General features: G+C 37.7%; 1 protein-coding gene across 2 annotated transcripts in view; it reads left to right on the top strand.

Annotated features, from left to right (window-relative positions):
* The window catches only part of PPP3CA (protein phosphatase 3 catalytic subunit alpha), a 287,229-nt gene that overhangs the window by 258,861 nt on the left and 11,479 nt on the right, over nucleotides 1-16,889 (top strand). For both annotated transcript variants that reach the window (XM_006208923.4, XM_072939945.1), the window contains exon 11: nucleotides 14,505-14,589. In XM_006208923.4, the coding sequence (XP_006208985.1) occupies nucleotides 14,505-14,589 (85 nt within the window). The remainder of the gene's footprint in view (nucleotides 1-14,504; nucleotides 14,590-16,889) is intronic.

Below are 16,889 nucleotides of genomic sequence, written 5' to 3' on the forward strand. Positions count from 1 at the left end.
AGCCAAATATAGTTTCAGGCTGCAATGGAAAGACTTAATATTAAATTAGAATTTATGTCTCTGCTTTCATCTAAGGAGCAAACCACATGGTGGAACTCTTATCCTTTATCCACATTTTTGCCTTATCCTAATGTTAACCAGAGGCAAGTCACTGAATACAGGATCAGAGCAGTTTTTTTGCATGCCTCTATGAAACCATTTAAATTGTATACGAGAAAATTATCTCCCATCATCTGCTTTGAATTATTAGATAATTCTTCAAATCTAATATCACAGGTTCCAGAGTGTCTCCCCACTACTTTCTGTCTAGCTTTAAAAACTCATACAGAACTTTTTAAAGTGCAAAGTTGGGAATTAGTGGGACTAACGTGGCATCTTATGGGTCCTTGAGGAATACCTCTATAAGGGTTCCAGTATATCATTTTCTACCAAAGCTGTATTTATCTGCCATGATGAATGCTTGAGATGAATTTCATCCTAAAAACTCCCCTCTGCTTTGTGCATCTGGCAGCACATATACTAAGAGCCATTAGCTTAGAGCTCTCCTTGTGGCTGTAATTATTGTCATTTCTGAGCAGCTCATCTCAGCATCTCAGATTTCAGGTTCTGAATCTGGAAAAAAATAAAAAACAAACAGTTGTGTGTCCTATAACAATTGGCCATTTGGGGGAGAAACTCTCACCTTTTAATATAGAAAATACAAAGAAATGTTTAGATCTACTACCGAAAAAGAGCTCTGAGGAGCACGGCGGTGACGTGACTCTTGTTCTGTCAACTTTGAAGCATAGCCAGCAGTCTGTGAGCAGAGGAGGAACATCATAAAAGCAGTATTGGAGAAAAAGCAAATACTTTTTCCAAGCTTGGAAAAATGCTTGGAACAGAGGATGAGTTGGGATATAATTTAGGAACTTCATAAAGTATCTCGAAGTTGACTAGATCTGAACAGTGACTAGATCTGAATAGTGATAGTGTTAATCATAAAATGAAAAAGAAGCTATTCCAAAGAGCTGTCCAAGGACTTGCAGCTCTGGAATCAGTGGGGCAAAGGAAACAGAAGTGGATTTGGATAGGTCAAACTTCGGTGCCTAGGAGAATGAGAACATTTATGGAAAAACACTCATCTGTTTCAGAAGAAAGATGAGCTTAGTGACAGACGTGTGTTTGAGTAAAAGTGACACACATAACTCTGGAAATGTGCAAGCAGGATTTGGCAGTGGAATCTTGAAAACTGGGAGCAAAATCTGGCCTGTGATAAAGGCTTTGAACTAAAAGTCACAACTGAATCTGCTAAGAGTCAGATAGGCCTCCAAAGTTACTGATGCAGAAGGAAATATCAGAAAATTGAGGACTGATCCATGAAATTATCCCTTGATGAAGCTGGAGAAGGAAGAAAAACAAGCAAAGGAGAAAGGAGTGATGAGGAAGACAGCGTAAGAACCAAACTTGGGTAGCAGCTCAGGCAGCAGCTATTGAAAAGTATTTGCACCAAATGCAGAAAGATGACTGTGAGATACAAGTTTGATCAGAAAACAAAATATTAGGGCATAACTTTGATTATCAGATAACAGTATTGAAAAGAGGGAAATAGCAAAATTTGTTTTATTTTTATAACAGCTAAAAAAAGAAAGTTGAAGTCATTTGTAAAGGCCAAAAACTAAAATAAAATTCAGAGTACCTCAATTTTAATATAGGGTTATATTTCTATCTTATTTTACATATTATCTTTTTATTTCCATGTCAAGTTGTCTATTCATGGAATATTTCTTTCTGTGTATTCAGTGGCAAACAAACATGTGGTCTCTACCTTTGCGGAGCTGAGGGTCTAATACGACAAAAAGACAGTTTTCAACATGCTGGTCTCACAGAGGACTTAGAGGGTTGGAGGAGGAGAGTGTGCATGAGGATGAAGTATTTGCATATTTTAAATATTCATTAAATATAAAATAACTGAAGGAGAAAAACATAAAGGACATCTTTCTTGTCCTGTTCTACTTCTGACAAGGAAAAGAAAAATGCGTTATGTATTTTACTGCTTTAAGAAGGATGGCCATGTGAGAAATCCATAAAAGTTTTCAGAAAATTATATGCAAAGGTGCATATCAGTTTATCAGTTTTTTTCTCTTATTTTTTTGAAAATAACTGAGTTTGCACAACCTTCCAGTTTATTGTTGAATTTTCTCAATTACTTAATATTTCAGTGTGTAACTTATAAGCTGAATCATTTTTACCACTATAAATGGCCCTTTGTACTCTGCACCCCTTATAGTATGGGTAACTGCTTTTTTTCATCATGGTTATGCCACAAAAAGGAAACAAATAGTTATATCCAGTATATCATTAAAACTGAAGTATATTTTAAAAATGCGCAGGCATTTACTAGGTACTGGAGTATAAATTCCCATCATATTTATGGGACCAATATTCTGGGGCCTTGGCTATCAAACAAGGTGCCTAGTTAGCCACCCTACTGTAATCAGTATCATAGAGTCTGACTTCCATGTGATTACAGTGAGTCTTTTTAAGTTGCTAACTAAAATGATACAGTGACACAGACATTAACAGTACCAGTGTCTCTTCTTACTGTACTACATTATTTTGCACGGACGAGTTTCCTTATTAGGTGGCATAATTTTCACATTGCATGGAAACCCAGACTTTGCAGAACAAACTAAGTGTTAAAAAGAACAGCTGTATCCTTGTTACGGCTAATTGGTTGGCTCATGTCCACCACTGGCTAGAATATTATAATAATACTCTAGAGTTTCATACTGTATTTCCATACTCACATGTGCTATACACATATACAACATTTGCAGTTTTAAAAACCATTGATTTTTGTAGCATTTGAGCCTTCCTTCAACTTATGGTGACATTGGCCAACTTATATTAAACATTAGCTATTCCGTATCTAAGCATACACTTCAATTAAATGTATTTATAAAATGTATTTGAGAAGGAAGTCCATGTTGCATAATGAAAGGAAATAAGCATGGGCTCTGTAAACCTTGATGCATTCTTTATTTGAAAGATATCGAAGTAGAGAGCTCTCTTTACTCAACAAAGGCAGATTTTGTGTATATGTGTGCCTATATATTTTAGAAAAACTTCACTTCTTACAAACAAGGTTGAGGTAATTGGCACGTCAAAGAGGCATTCTTCATAAAGAGAGCTACAGTGGGTAATGTCAGCTTGCCAAAAATTAATAAGAGAAGAACATAAAATATATTTCTCTTGTGTTTTTGGCACAAAAGATTTTTTTTTATACTAAAGCATTTTATAGGTCCAGCTCCTTAACCTGAAAATCATACTTATATGAGAATAATTAATAATTGAAGGAACCACCGCAGAGTTGTTGGGAGTCCAGAGTTTGTAAAACATTCTCTTTATAGTTGTTTGATCTCAGATGGCAGGCTTAAAGGCTATACGAAAAAGTTTAGTAAATGCTCAGAAAATCTAACGTTTAAAAATATTTTGCTATGACAGGAATCTATTTTCGCTCTTCTAAAAATCCATTTCATTCCTTCATCTTTACTCTTAGCTCACAAGAAATTACAAAACTTTCTTCTAGTTTTTCTCAGAACTCAAAAGAAATAGAAATCTTGATTCTGTTTGGCCAGCTCATCTTTGTGGAGTGGTCTAGTTTTTTTTCTCAAGGCAAAACCAGCATTATCCCAGTTTCTCCCCTGCCATCATCTGGGGTCCAACCTTCAGCCTCATTGGCACAAAACTCGACTGAGATCCCAACTTAGGCAGCTTGATATTAATGAAGATCACACAATCAACCTTTTAATTTACAGTGAGAAATGTAACTATTGGAAGAACTGGAATATTCACTTCTGCACAAGCATTTCCTTCTTAATATAAACAGCGGACATTTCTGAGTATCCTGGGCCAGGTGCTCTCGCAGGTGGCGCAGTCCCGGCACTCGTGTCTGTTGACTGTTGAGAATGAATGAGAGCATGACTTAGGTAATTCTTCCACTCACCCGGGCAGCAGATCATCAGCCTACCACTCTCGTGCATCATGGCTTGGGTTCCCAGCTGATGACCTTAGGTCAACAACTTACCATTTGAAATCATGCAAATGAAGCACTTGGAACCTTCCTCGTTTTTTAGATGAGGAAGGTGAGACTTAGAGACACTTAGTCATTTGCCCAACAAGCACAGTCTGTAAATGGAGGAGCTGGGACTCAAACCTTGGTCTTTTATTCCAGAGCCCGGGTTCTTTGCCACTGTGCTATTCGGCCTCTGACATGCCAGTTCATTTGTCTTAAAAGAAGTGAATGACCCAGGCAGGTATCTATGATCTGAAGCTTTGCTGTTGGGCCAGAATGCTTAAGGGCTGTCACGGGCCCCTGCGTGGTCCTTCTCTAGACGTTTCAGAAGTTTCCCTTGGCTTCTCTTCTGTCTTATGTCTCTGTGGGTGATGAGTGCAGGTTTCAATTAATATATCCCTTTCCTCTGATAACATATTTCGGTGATGTTAAAGCCTCAGAGCCTAGGAGCCGTTCTGCCTCTTCAGGTCGTCTGTGTAGGCCTTTGCACTGGTCGGTGGCCAGAACCTTATTCTCATTTTCCTCCTTTTTGGGCAAAGCCCTCGCCACACCCCCTCTGTACTGACAGAGAACCCTGCCTAGTTCCTGAATAGCATCAGAAGACCTTTGAGTGGCTTTGTTTCAGGTCAGCTCCGTGGATGCCAGTGCCTCGGCCATCCTCTGCTGTCAGATGGCGGGGTTACACTACCTTCAGCCTGCTTTCTTGTGTGCTGTCAGATGGTACTCAGTTAGCTTTCTGTCTAGTGTATAACACGTGGGACAGTCAAACATAGTATTTTACTATATCTGTGCCCTTTTTTTCCTTCATTCTCTTTAATTTCCGAGATAACATTTGAATATCACTCTAGTGTTTGATAAATGTATAAATCCATAAGGGGCCAAAATTAAATCTTGTCTAAGTGCTTTCTTCCAGCATTTAGCATATATGCACAATTAGGCCCTTAATGAATAACTTTTTAACTGTTGCATCCTTACCTATATCCAAAATAATCCTTGGTAGATTAAACATCCAAGCATCATGATTGTTTCTCCTATAGACAATACATCCACATTATTAGCTTGACATTTGTAATTTTGTCTCATTTTGCTTTTATTTTCACTTGTCAGTTTACAAAAGTGATGCATTTCTGTCATGACAAAGAGTTTAATTCAAGTGGGATTTCACACACTATTGGTTTATACTTTGGTAAATATAAATAAACTGAGAAGTCCTCTGTAAGGCATAGGCTGAATATGTGGTAGTTTCTTGAAAACTCAACCAAGCTTCCTAATCTGCTTTAAAGTCTTTTATTTTTACCCAAGTTTTAATTTACACTTATAGCCAATTTCTGTGACTCTACTGAGGAATTACTGAGCAGATGGAACACAATATCTCAGAGAACAGGAGTCCATGGAATCAAATTAGTCCTTGTAAACCAAAGGAACTTTTACCTGTGTATTAAGATAACCAATTAATGACTGTTATTTGACATTTGGGAGTAGTCTGTGCATTTTTAAGACTTTCTGTCCAAAGAATCCGGTAATGTTTTGTGACAAGAGAAGTGGGAAGAAATAGTCTAGGCTATACTGGCCTTTTTTAAAGTCCATTACACAGGAGAGTCTTTTTATTTAAAAAATACATTTTCAAGGATTTTCTGTTCCTTTCAAAATGACATATAAGACAGAATAGCCCTGTGCCAAATATCACACCACTATAGTTTCTATTCCATGCTGAGATTTTAGTTGAGCTAAAACATATGGAAGAAATTCGGGATATGTGGTTTGGAGTGATTCGGAATGAGTAGCGTTTATGTCCCAATTTTATCGCCTATGAATATGTAATATGGGATTGTTAAGATCAAAATTAGAAAGGTATTTCAACTATTTTGGGTTGTAATCCTCAAAAAGATGAATTTTTACAGAGCTTTTTTAAAAATTTGTTATCCTGAAGGTGTTCTTCTCTGCCTAATAGAGTAACCTACGGAAGCATACATACAGCTGTTTCGTGAGGGGCAGCACCTCCAATCTCTTTGAACTAGATTTAACCAGCACTGACCCAAATGGATCAGTAATGCAGGATTCTCAAGTTATGGCTAGTTGAGGAGATCTTTTTCCCAGCAATTGTCAACTCTAGAGACTGAATAATCTAATTCTTGATAGAGCAGCTATCTTCATGCCAGAATATTTGAAACAGTGGGTTACCCAAGGTTTCAAGAGGAACAAGGAAATCCATTTTCACATCCTCAGCTTCCATATGTCCTCATTCCTGAAAATAATCAGCCTGGGGACTCACCTGGGCTCCACCCTGCAGGCTTCACTGCAGCCTCTCCTCTCCCACCTCCTCTCTCCATTGCCTTTCTCCCATTTTAACAGAAAGGCATAGGTCTCCCCAGACATAATCGCTGTGAACCTTGCCTGGAGTACTAAACAAACAGAGGCTGAAAAAACTCACTGCCTAGGAATTTTCCTTAATCAAGGCATGTAACTGCCCTCCCATCCTTATCATTAAGAGGTACATTCCAATCAAATTCTATTTCTTTGTTTTTTAAATATTCACAAATGTTTATCATGTGTTTGTGCTATCTAGCTCAGTTATGCACTACTAATAATTGTGATTTTGATTACAAAGGAATTTTTAACTCTTAGAGCATACTGCCTCAGGAAATTTTAAAAATACCTTACTTTAAATTTAAATTTGACAGCAAAATATAATGTGGTGATAAAATACTTCAAAGTACAAATATATAATTCACTAAAGTAAAGGCAGGGAAATTGAAATGGAAATGCAATTTCAAAGAAAAAAGGTCTAATGTAAAATTTCTAAATGTCAATGAATAGCTTCTTAATGGATTTTTACTTTAAATGAATGATGGTGGGATGAAATTGCTATGATATTTATGTGCCATTTGTTTAAAGAAAGTAGTATAGTCATTTCATTTAAAAATTGACAATGTTTATAATATTATATTCTTTATTTAAACTTGGAGGTGAGAATAGTATTCTTTTGAGGATATTTTGCAGATGCGTCAGTAAAAAGTATAAAGGCTACAGTTTGGAAGCCAGTCCATCAGAATGAACAGTTTCTCAGTGCTTTATTGTGCTGTCCCTAACTCCCAGGACTCAAGTGCCTGGCTGTTCAGAAGAGTGTAATGAAGCACTTGTCACACTCACAGTCAAGGACAAAACACGGTAGCTGTTTAGGTAATTTCTGAATAGCATCACTTTGCTGAGATATAGATGCTCAAGATTTGTTATTGTTAAAGTGGATCAGAGAAAGGAAAGACAAGAAAATAAGGTTTAGGGATTACTGCACATGGTTTGGCCTTGTAGCCTTGTAGGGGCCAATTTGGGATATATGTTCTCCCAAACAGGACTGTCTTTGTACTTATAATTTCATCATCACTTGTAAAAAAAGCTATAATGACCAATCATGCAAGGTTTTTAGAGGCATCTGAAGACATATTCTGTCTTTGCAGGGTATCATATTTCAAAAGTGCTGATTTGCGGCAGAAGCCAAGCTAATTTTTGTCTTTAATGTAAGACAACAAAAAATATTTCTTATCTCAACACCTTAATGCTTTGTTTCATCAATTGCCTTTATTCAAATTTAGTAATTGCTCTATTTGTTACGGAAACGACAGGCCAGTCAAGAAACAAGCACCACTTGGAGGGTTGGAGTACTCAGATACATTACGCCGCCGGCGGGCTCAGAGGGGCTTCTGCTCCGAAGCTCTGAGCACCTCCAAGACGTGCATATGAGGTTTTATAGGGTAAAGTACTAGCTTGGGGTATTCGGCCAATAGGCATGGAACAGCTTTAGCAGCATTATCATCACAAAAGTGGAGGTGGGGAGGCAGCAAACCAACATTCCAAAGCCAGATATGTATCTTTGAAAATCCAGCTGGCTAGCGAAAAAACATAAACAGCAAACCAACACTAATTAACTTAGATTTACAAATTAGTCCAGCAGAACTCAGATCAGTATTCCAATACTTAGACTTGTTAGCCCAGCCCAGCCTCTCCTTCACATTCCTAGACCTGTGAGTTATCTTGTTAGACCAGCCCGGTTTTTCCTCCACATATTCATTGAAAAATAAAATCTGGAGACGTGTCTAAACTCTGCTAAATAATCATGAGTCATAGTCACATTTTACTTTCAAGTGGAATAGGTTTCTTATAGAGATGAACTTCGTTATATTTTAACAAATATGAAAAAGGGGTGAGTTTCTATATTATTTCTTAGAATTTGAACTAAAAGGTTAAAGAGATTTGAAGCCTACCAGCAAAATATAGCTCTTAAAATAGATCTTTCTTTTGAAAAAATTTGAAATGTTAATGTGTATGCACTTCTTTTAATATACTGCGTTTAAAGACATATGCTGTGGATACACTTGTATTAGTTAAAAGTCCTTTAAAGAAAGAAGCCTTAAATAATAGCAGAATATTTGAGGCCAGCAAAATAATGAAGTGGAAATTTTCTGCTGCATTTTCCATTAGAGTACACAACTCACAGACATAGAAAACAAACCCATGGTCACCAAAGGGGAAAGGGAAGGGGAGGGATAAATTAAAAGTTGGGGATTAACAGATATACACTATTGTATATAAAATAGATAAACAGATCTTGTATAGCACAGGGAACTGTATTCAGTACCTCATAATAACCTCTAATGGAAATGAATCTGAAAAAGAAAATTATATATAAATATATATAAAAACAATTGTCTTGCTGTACACCTGAAACTAACACAACATTGTAAATCAACTATATGTCAATAGAAAAATTAAAAGTTTAAACATTTAAAACTATATACACTTAAAAAAAGAGTAAGGAACTCAATTTTTGAAAGCAGCTTTTTTTATGTTCTAATAATATAAAAAGATTCCTATTTCACAAAATATTCAAGTGTAAAATTTTTATGTAGCTCATCATCTTCAGTTCTTACAGTAGCAGAAAGGTACTGAAGGCAATGAGGGTCTATTGAATTGGGCTTATCAAACAAAATCTTACTGGGCCAATTTCCCCTGGAGCTGTTTGGAGAAGGGGAGGGGTGGATGTAATCACGCCAAGAACTTTTCTTCTTTGCCCCCTTTGGCAAGCCTCCTGCGTCCTCTGTACAACCCCAGGACAGGGAGGGAGGAAAGGCCTCTCTTCTTCAAGCTGCTGTCTGTCTCCCTTTTCCCTCAAAGCCTAGCTTCTCCCAAATATAGTTTCATTTTTTGACACTTTATTATGAAACGTTTCAAACCTAAAGGAATGTTGAGAGCATTGTACAGTCAGTACTCATGTACCCATCACTTACTTTCTACAATTAATATGTGATTGTATTTGCATTTGTTATGTGTCTATCTCTCTACCCAGCCTCGGTCCATCTCTCTCTTTTTCTTTCTTTCTCTCTCTCTCTCTTTCTTCCTTCCTTCCTTCCTTCCTTCCTTCCTTCCTTCCTTCCTTCCTTCTTTTCTTTCTTTCTTTCTTTCTTTCTTTCTTTCTTTCTTTCTTTCTTTCTTTCTTTCTTTCTTTCTTTCTTTCTTTCTTTCTTTCTTTCTTTCTTTCTGTTTCTGTCTGTCTTTCTTCTCTTTCTTTCTTTATTTTTTCTTTTGCAGAGATTGGGGGAGTAAGTGCAAAGTAAGTTCTTGGTACCTCTGTTATGAGTGTGCAATGCCTAAACTTCTTGTTTGCTCCTACAACTCTGCTAAAGCTTTTACAGTTTAGCCCCAGGCATGTCCTGCTTCTCTTCCCACCCTACCCTCACCCCAGTGCACCCAAACTCCATTCACACCAGACTTCTCACCCATCATCTGAGCGTAACATAGATTGTTGCAGCCTCTACAGATTTGAAAATTCTCTTACTTCTTCGGAAAATTCTTCCTAGTCTTTAACTCTTATTTATCCTTCAGGATCCTTCAACTGTCACCATGTCAATGAATATTTTTCTCCAGACAATTAACACCTGTTTCCAGGGGTATGCTGGTAAATATTTAACAACCCATCACTCCAGGGGGAAAATGGCCCTGGTGTGTAGCATTTGCAGATTTTCTTGGTATAAATTCCCTTCTCTACCACTGATTTCAAATTACTGCAGCTACTAAAGACGGTGTTAGGAAGGGATGTGCTGAGTGTATCTCACTAGCTGACAGCAGCCAGTTCCTGCACACGTCTGCTCCCTCCTCTCTAGTACTTGTCACTGTCCACTGTCATCATTCACTTGATCTCCTAAAGTGAAGACCACACTTTATTCGTATTTCCATTGCTAGCAGTTGGCACGTGGCAGGCTATAGGATAGGATAGGATTGGATTTACAAGAACATTTAATGGATAAATGATTTGGGTAGTAAATTGTATTCTATATAGTGCTTTCCACATACCCCTAATTCAGTTAAAACTGAGGAAATCCAGGAGGCACTTAATGAATGGGTAGGAACTGTGAGCCATCGGGAGCCAAGGCCTGTACGTGGCAGGTGTCCCACGTGTCAGAATCTCTCTTCACCCTGGCACTCGGCCCGTCATTGCTGTGATGGTGCTGCCATTATCTGGTTCCCTTCAGAGGCTGAAATCCACCCTGCGGGGATACCACGCTCACTCAGCAGACCGCTTGGCATAGATACCTTTCAGACTTCAGGAGAAGTCAGCAAGGCACTGCCTTAAGGTCAGGAAGGACACATGGTCAAAGTAAATCTTTCAAGAGTTCCTTGATGTGTACATTCACCTTTGAGGAAGATTGAGTGTGCCTGGGAGCCTAGATCTGGAAATAGTGTCAATAATACCCCAGGCATAAAAGAAGATTAGAAATAAAAAGGGAAACAAGTGAGAGACCCAGAAAAAGAAGTGATAATTATTTGAATGGAAACAGGAAATGAAAATTTACTTAAAATTACTCATTTTTTTAAACTTGTGAAATATTGCCTTTTGGTTTTGGATTTTCAAGTTAAAATAAGTGATTATAATCTTCTCTGAGAAATAGCTACCACAGTTTTCATGTAACAGGTTTGTGTATGTGTGTGTGTGTGTGTGTGCCTTAATTATTCAATATACTGAATTTTAAGTTGAGCTACTGTGGTACATTTCCACAACTTAAATACAGCAAGTACCAAGAATGTTAAACGTGACATTGTATTTGCATGTCACAGCTAGTAAAATTCTGAAAAAAATGTGCCTTTTTTCGTTGATCTTTGTATTGAATTATGGACTGTGAGGACTTGCAATGGAACATAAGTATTTGAAAAAGACTTTTAATGATCTCTGGAAAATACCAAAACCAGGAATAGCAATACTAAACATGCAAGGATCTTTACATTTGAACTTAATTCTATCCTGCTATTGTTCAGTTCCTGTAAGTTCAATTATGTATTAGTTCAGATATTTTATTTGGATATTTTACATTTTGTGGATTGTAAATGTGTGGTATTCATATTGATTCGGATTATTTGGAAAATACTGAAGGTAATCCCCAGGATAAAATTTGGAGGCATTTGTTTTTAATGTCTCTTCTTTAATTAATTCAATTGCCATTTTGAGTAAATATATTCTACTTTTATAAAAGAAGTACTAAAAGCTTCTTACTTACCTGGGTTACTGAGAAATTTAAAAAGATACCTGTCCTTCTCTGTCTGACCGACTTCACTAAGTATGATAATCTCTAGGTCCAGCCATGTTGCTACTAATGGCATTATTTCATACTTCACCAGAAACTGACACATTGTAAATCAACTATATAGCAATATAAATAAATACATACACAAATAGATAGATAGACAGACAGACAGACAGATAGATAAGGGACAGCATTGCTTCATTAAGAAAAGTGCTGCAATAACGATGTGACTCCCCATTTGCTGGGAGCACGGCTGTGGACACTGAACTAGGGTCTTCTGCTCTCTACTCTCCAGTGGAGTCATTAGATCTGAAAAGTGAGGAATGCTAAACTGGCTCCAACTGTCAGAATGTTCATTTTACATTTAAAATTCTGTATTTATTTGAGCATTTTTCTGAGTACCAGCTTATACTGAGTTGAAAAGGACAGCTCTACATAATTTATTCCCCTTTTTTTCCTGCCTAGTTTCTGGCTTTTCATTGCTCTGGTTATGCTTTTTACAAGTCCTTTAATGAAAATTTCCTGAGAGATTATCCTTCTTATATATTTTTCACTTCCTTGATTTTACATTTTTCCCCTTCTCATTTCTCTTAAATATATCCCATTTCATTTCTAGACATTTAACTACTTCTTCTTGCTGCTTTCCTGGTTGTGCTTCTAAATATAGTCCCCATTTTTGGAGCTCTCCCCTACTTTCCAGTCCTTGTGTCTGTTGGATTGATCTTATGATCTGGCCATACTGTTCTTGGAGAGGGTCAGAATCTTTCCCCTTAGCACATCATGACCTCTCAGTGGACTGGGTTAGACTTGGGAAAATTCAACATAGAGTGATAATAGCAGGCTGAATAGTTAGACTGAAGCAGGATTTAACTGAAGAACTAAAAAAATAGAAAAACTACTGTAAGAAGACTAATTGCCATCCCACTTTTTCCCCTTAACAAGTGTCCTTTAGTAGTCTCTTGATCATAAATCATCTAAAATTAAGGCATAGACACTTCAGATGTTCACATGGTCTCTAGGACAGGATTTATTATATAAAGAATCTTCATTGCAAATCATGGATAATAAATATTATTAGAAACTCGGAATAAAGTTTGAGGCAGCACCTACACACGTCCCATTTTCTTCTCCAATGTTTTGGCCAGCAGAGTATAATTCAAGGGACCAATCATGAATGAGGATCCATGGTTCCATTTCAGTATCAGATATGCTGGATTGGACGGTGGCTTTCTCCCAGATGGATTTAAACTTACTCCACTCATTTGCAGGCAGGAGAGCTGGCAGTACTAAGTTCTGTTAATCAGATGTGTGGGGGGATACCCGCCATGGTGTGATTGCCACTAGAGGAAAAGAAATAGACAACAGTATGGGCTGTTTGAAGGCTTTCAGGTCAGAGAGGAAGTGAGAGGAAACCAGCTGCCTAGTACAGCTTTCTGAGGAGTATCCGTGGGTGCGTGAGGTGGGTGTGGGTTGGCATCACCTCTGACAAATTAACCCACCCAGGAGGAAAACGTGGCCTGTTGTGTCTTCACTTTCTTGGGTGGAGAGAAAAGCAGAGACCTTTTTCTGGCCATTTCAAAATTGTATGAGTGTTGGTGTGGGTTTTCTTTCTTATAGACATGTTAGAGCTGTGATTAATTGTTTGGCCCTTAGCAAACAATGAAAAAGATTCCAAACTGAATTCTTAAAAGTCAGGGGAAACAACAGAAATCTTTCCTTCCAAAGAAGGTCAGAAAGCTTGTTCTTACCATGGATTAAAAGACCAAAACTTACACCAATTATCATCTATAGACCATTCTCTGAACACATTCTATGACTTAAACTGTTCATTTAGGTGAGGAACATTTCATTGTCTGATATTCTCTGAAAGGAGTATTTTGTTGTTTTTCTGTTAGTGGCAGAAGAATTAGAAAAATGATCTGCTGGTGTTAACACTTCCTACAAAGTCCCATATGATGTGTGAAAAGGACACCTTATCCTTTTTACCTTGGATTATAAACACCTTAAAAAGAGAGGGGTTTTTTTTTGTTTTGTTTTTTGCACTTCTCTAAACATTAACTTGAGAATTTAAGAAAAAATAAAATAGGTTCACTAAAGATCATACAGTATTTTTTTAAAATATAAAAAAGGAAACTATTTATTATAATAATATGTAGATTTATTTTTTTTAATTTGGAAAATGCAGTCAGTGACAAAACTTAGACAGACCTATGTGTGACATTTTTACATAGCTGCTAAAATATAAACCACGTGCCACCATCTCTCACCAAGTCCAACTTAGTAGTTTTTCCACTTTTTCCTCTAGAACTTGTGAACCAACTGAGAGAGGAAAGAGTACCAAGCACAAAACAGATGTTTTATGGCCGTTAATTAATGTAAAGGATATTCCAGGGAACAAAGGGGGTTAAGATAGCCCCTGGCTTGATCACTTCAAGGGAGAACTTTTGAAAAAGAAGTTTCGTAAAGTAGTCTTCCCAACATGGAGCCCGGAAGTGGGTAGAAGATTCTAGTGACTCACTTTTTCTGCCAATGCACGTTCTCTTTGTATAAGCAGAAGAGAAGGGAACTCAATTAGAAGAGAAGGATAGGAACCTGCCCCACCTGCTCAGTGATTTTTCAGTGAGCTGTTTACCCCTCCCCCTGGAACGCTCAGAAGTGGCTCTCTGGCGTTTAGGGGACCTCTGAGGAATCACAGGCAAGTATTCATGGTCAGAAGCATAGGCTTTTACACTTGATTTACAGGTAAATCCTTAGAGAGGGAAAACCAAACAAACAAACCTGGTTTTTCTGAGTACAGTCTGTTAAGTATGTAAATTGGTAAAATAGTTAGAGTTAACGAAAAAGTCATCTGACTTCTTAACTCTGTTTTTAAAATACAGGAGCCACGGCCGCAGCCCGGAAGGAGGTGATAAGGAACAAGATCAGAGCCATTGGCAAGATGGCCAGAGTGTTCTCGGTTCTCAGGTGGGATCACGTTCCTTTGTTCTGTGTTGAATTTGCTTATTTGTCATGCCATAACAGCTTAATACTTTAATCTGGTAATTTAAACATTTTACAAGAAACTATTTGCTTTTCATAATTATTTTTTAATGGAATTGTCAGTTCCTCACTATTTTAGTCAATTTGAGACTACTAAATTATTTCCATAGAGAAAGCCTCTAAATGGACTGCTTCACATTTTATCCCTCTGTTTGCTGCAGGACTTTAAAACCTTCATTTCACAATAGGTTGAACATGTTATAAAATAGAAAAGCTATTATAATCCTTTTTATTTTTCACTCTTGCTCTGCAGTAAAAGATGAATTTATCAGGTGCATTCCACTAGATTTCTAGGAAATGAGCATCATCCGTAGAGCATGTTCATGTGAATCTAAATTATTGTAATAAATCATTGAAGGAAAAAAGTTATTTAGTGTTTAGTTCCCATATGGTAGTTATTTTTTAAATAGATCATGAATCATGTTATTAAGCATGGATTTAGAAGACAAGTATTTTCTTGAAGAGTATTAACTACACTTTTCTTTACTTAAATTCAGTTATTTATTCCTGGATAATACAAAGTAACTATATTTCTCTTGGAAATATTGCTTTCAAATGCGGTATTATTGTATGTTAGGAATATACAGTCAGTTCACAATTACACATTAACAAGGGTAAATAGGAATATCTTGGGAGTAAATCCATCTCCACATTGTATAATTTCATAACATAATATCTGCCGGATTTTTTTTTCCAACTCTTTTTCCAGGAGTCGCTACCCTGGCTCTTTTGATTTCTCCTTCTTGCTATTTCTACCCTGCTCTTGGTAGAGTCACTCAAGAGTAATTAAGTGATTTGACACCCAAAGCAGGAGCCAGGAGAAGGATGAAAAGCACGATCATCCTTTCCCAGAGACACCAGATCAAAGGCAGGAATAGCTCCGCGGTAGCAGCCAAATCTTGAAAAGTCCTGTGAGAGCTAAGGACGAGCATAGTCGCTCCCCCCAGCCTAGTGAACGCAGCCACCGCGGCTCCAGTGCTTTATATTCCTCACTGAACCTGCAGGGCTCATTCATTCATTCAAGATAAATGTAATAAAGCAGTGGAAGAAAAAAAGTTTTAAAAAGTCTTTGTATCTACATGTCTGCAGATTACATGAAGGTGGCAGGCGCAGTGCTGCAGAATCATAGATAGGTCTTAAGGTTGGAAAGCCCCGCTAGTCCCCTGCCTGCTGGTTTGTAAGATGCAGTTATTCGCAGCTGAGAAATGGTTCATTTGAACCCGCTGATGATCAGTTACTTAAGATTTCACATCTTGGTAGAAAAATAAAAACACGGGGCATAGTATTGCTTCCTATAATAAAAGCATCTGTCGTAAATGTGTTGAACACAGGGTGGTCATCTCTAGAGAAAAGTAAGTCATGATTGAGTGTTAAATGTATACTATACACTACGTTAGGCAAAGTGGACACCAAATTGAAATGCCAGATGTGTTGACAGTAAACTAAATAAGGCCATGGGATGTATGCTAAATACATGGAGAGGCGCCCTGCTGTGGAAGAGGCCAGGAAGGAGCCCTTTTGTTTCCTGAAAGGAATGTTTGTGAAGAGGTTGCCCTTGGAGAAGTGTTGTGGAGGCTAGGCTGGATTCTACTAGGTGGAGGACTGTGGTGAAGGCATTCCTGGCAGCTGAGAAATCCTCAAGATCCCAGGGACCTAAGAGCAGTGTTTTCTGGGGTGCTCGTTAAGGGCCAGATGCCCTATGCCCCGTGGCGCACCCATTTGAGAGGAATCCACATAGCAAGCTGGCAAAGTGGAGTTGACCTCAATGAGGAAACCAACTGAAAGAGGCTAAGCAACGTGTCCAAACTCACTCAGTTAGTGAGCAGTACTGATGAGAATCTGACTTGAAAGTAAACTACGTAGTCAGTGAATCCTAAGTATTTAGAAGAGCTAGATAGTAAGACATGAAGATGAGTGTGGAATCTAGTAAAAAATGAGGCTGAAAAGTGTATTTAAGTCCAGATTCCTGATGGATTTGAAGACCATGGTTAAGCGTGTAATTTTTTATATCTTGGCAACAAGGAGTCATGGAATGGTTTTCACAGGATGAGAGGCATGCTGTAACCCATGTTGAGATGAATATGTAATTACCGTGTGAAGATCGGATAGCAAGATGACTTACAGGTGTCAGAGCATTTAAGAAGCCATTGAAGTAATCCAAGCAAAAGATGTTGAAGCAGACTGTGGGAGGAGAGATGCAAGGGAAGAGACGAATACAAGGAGTT

This window comes from Vicugna pacos, chromosome 2 (genome assembly GCF_048564905.1).
Source record: "Vicugna pacos chromosome 2, VicPac4, whole genome shotgun sequence".
In the NCBI taxonomy this organism is placed as follows: Eukaryota; Metazoa; Chordata; class Mammalia; order Artiodactyla; family Camelidae; genus Vicugna; species Vicugna pacos.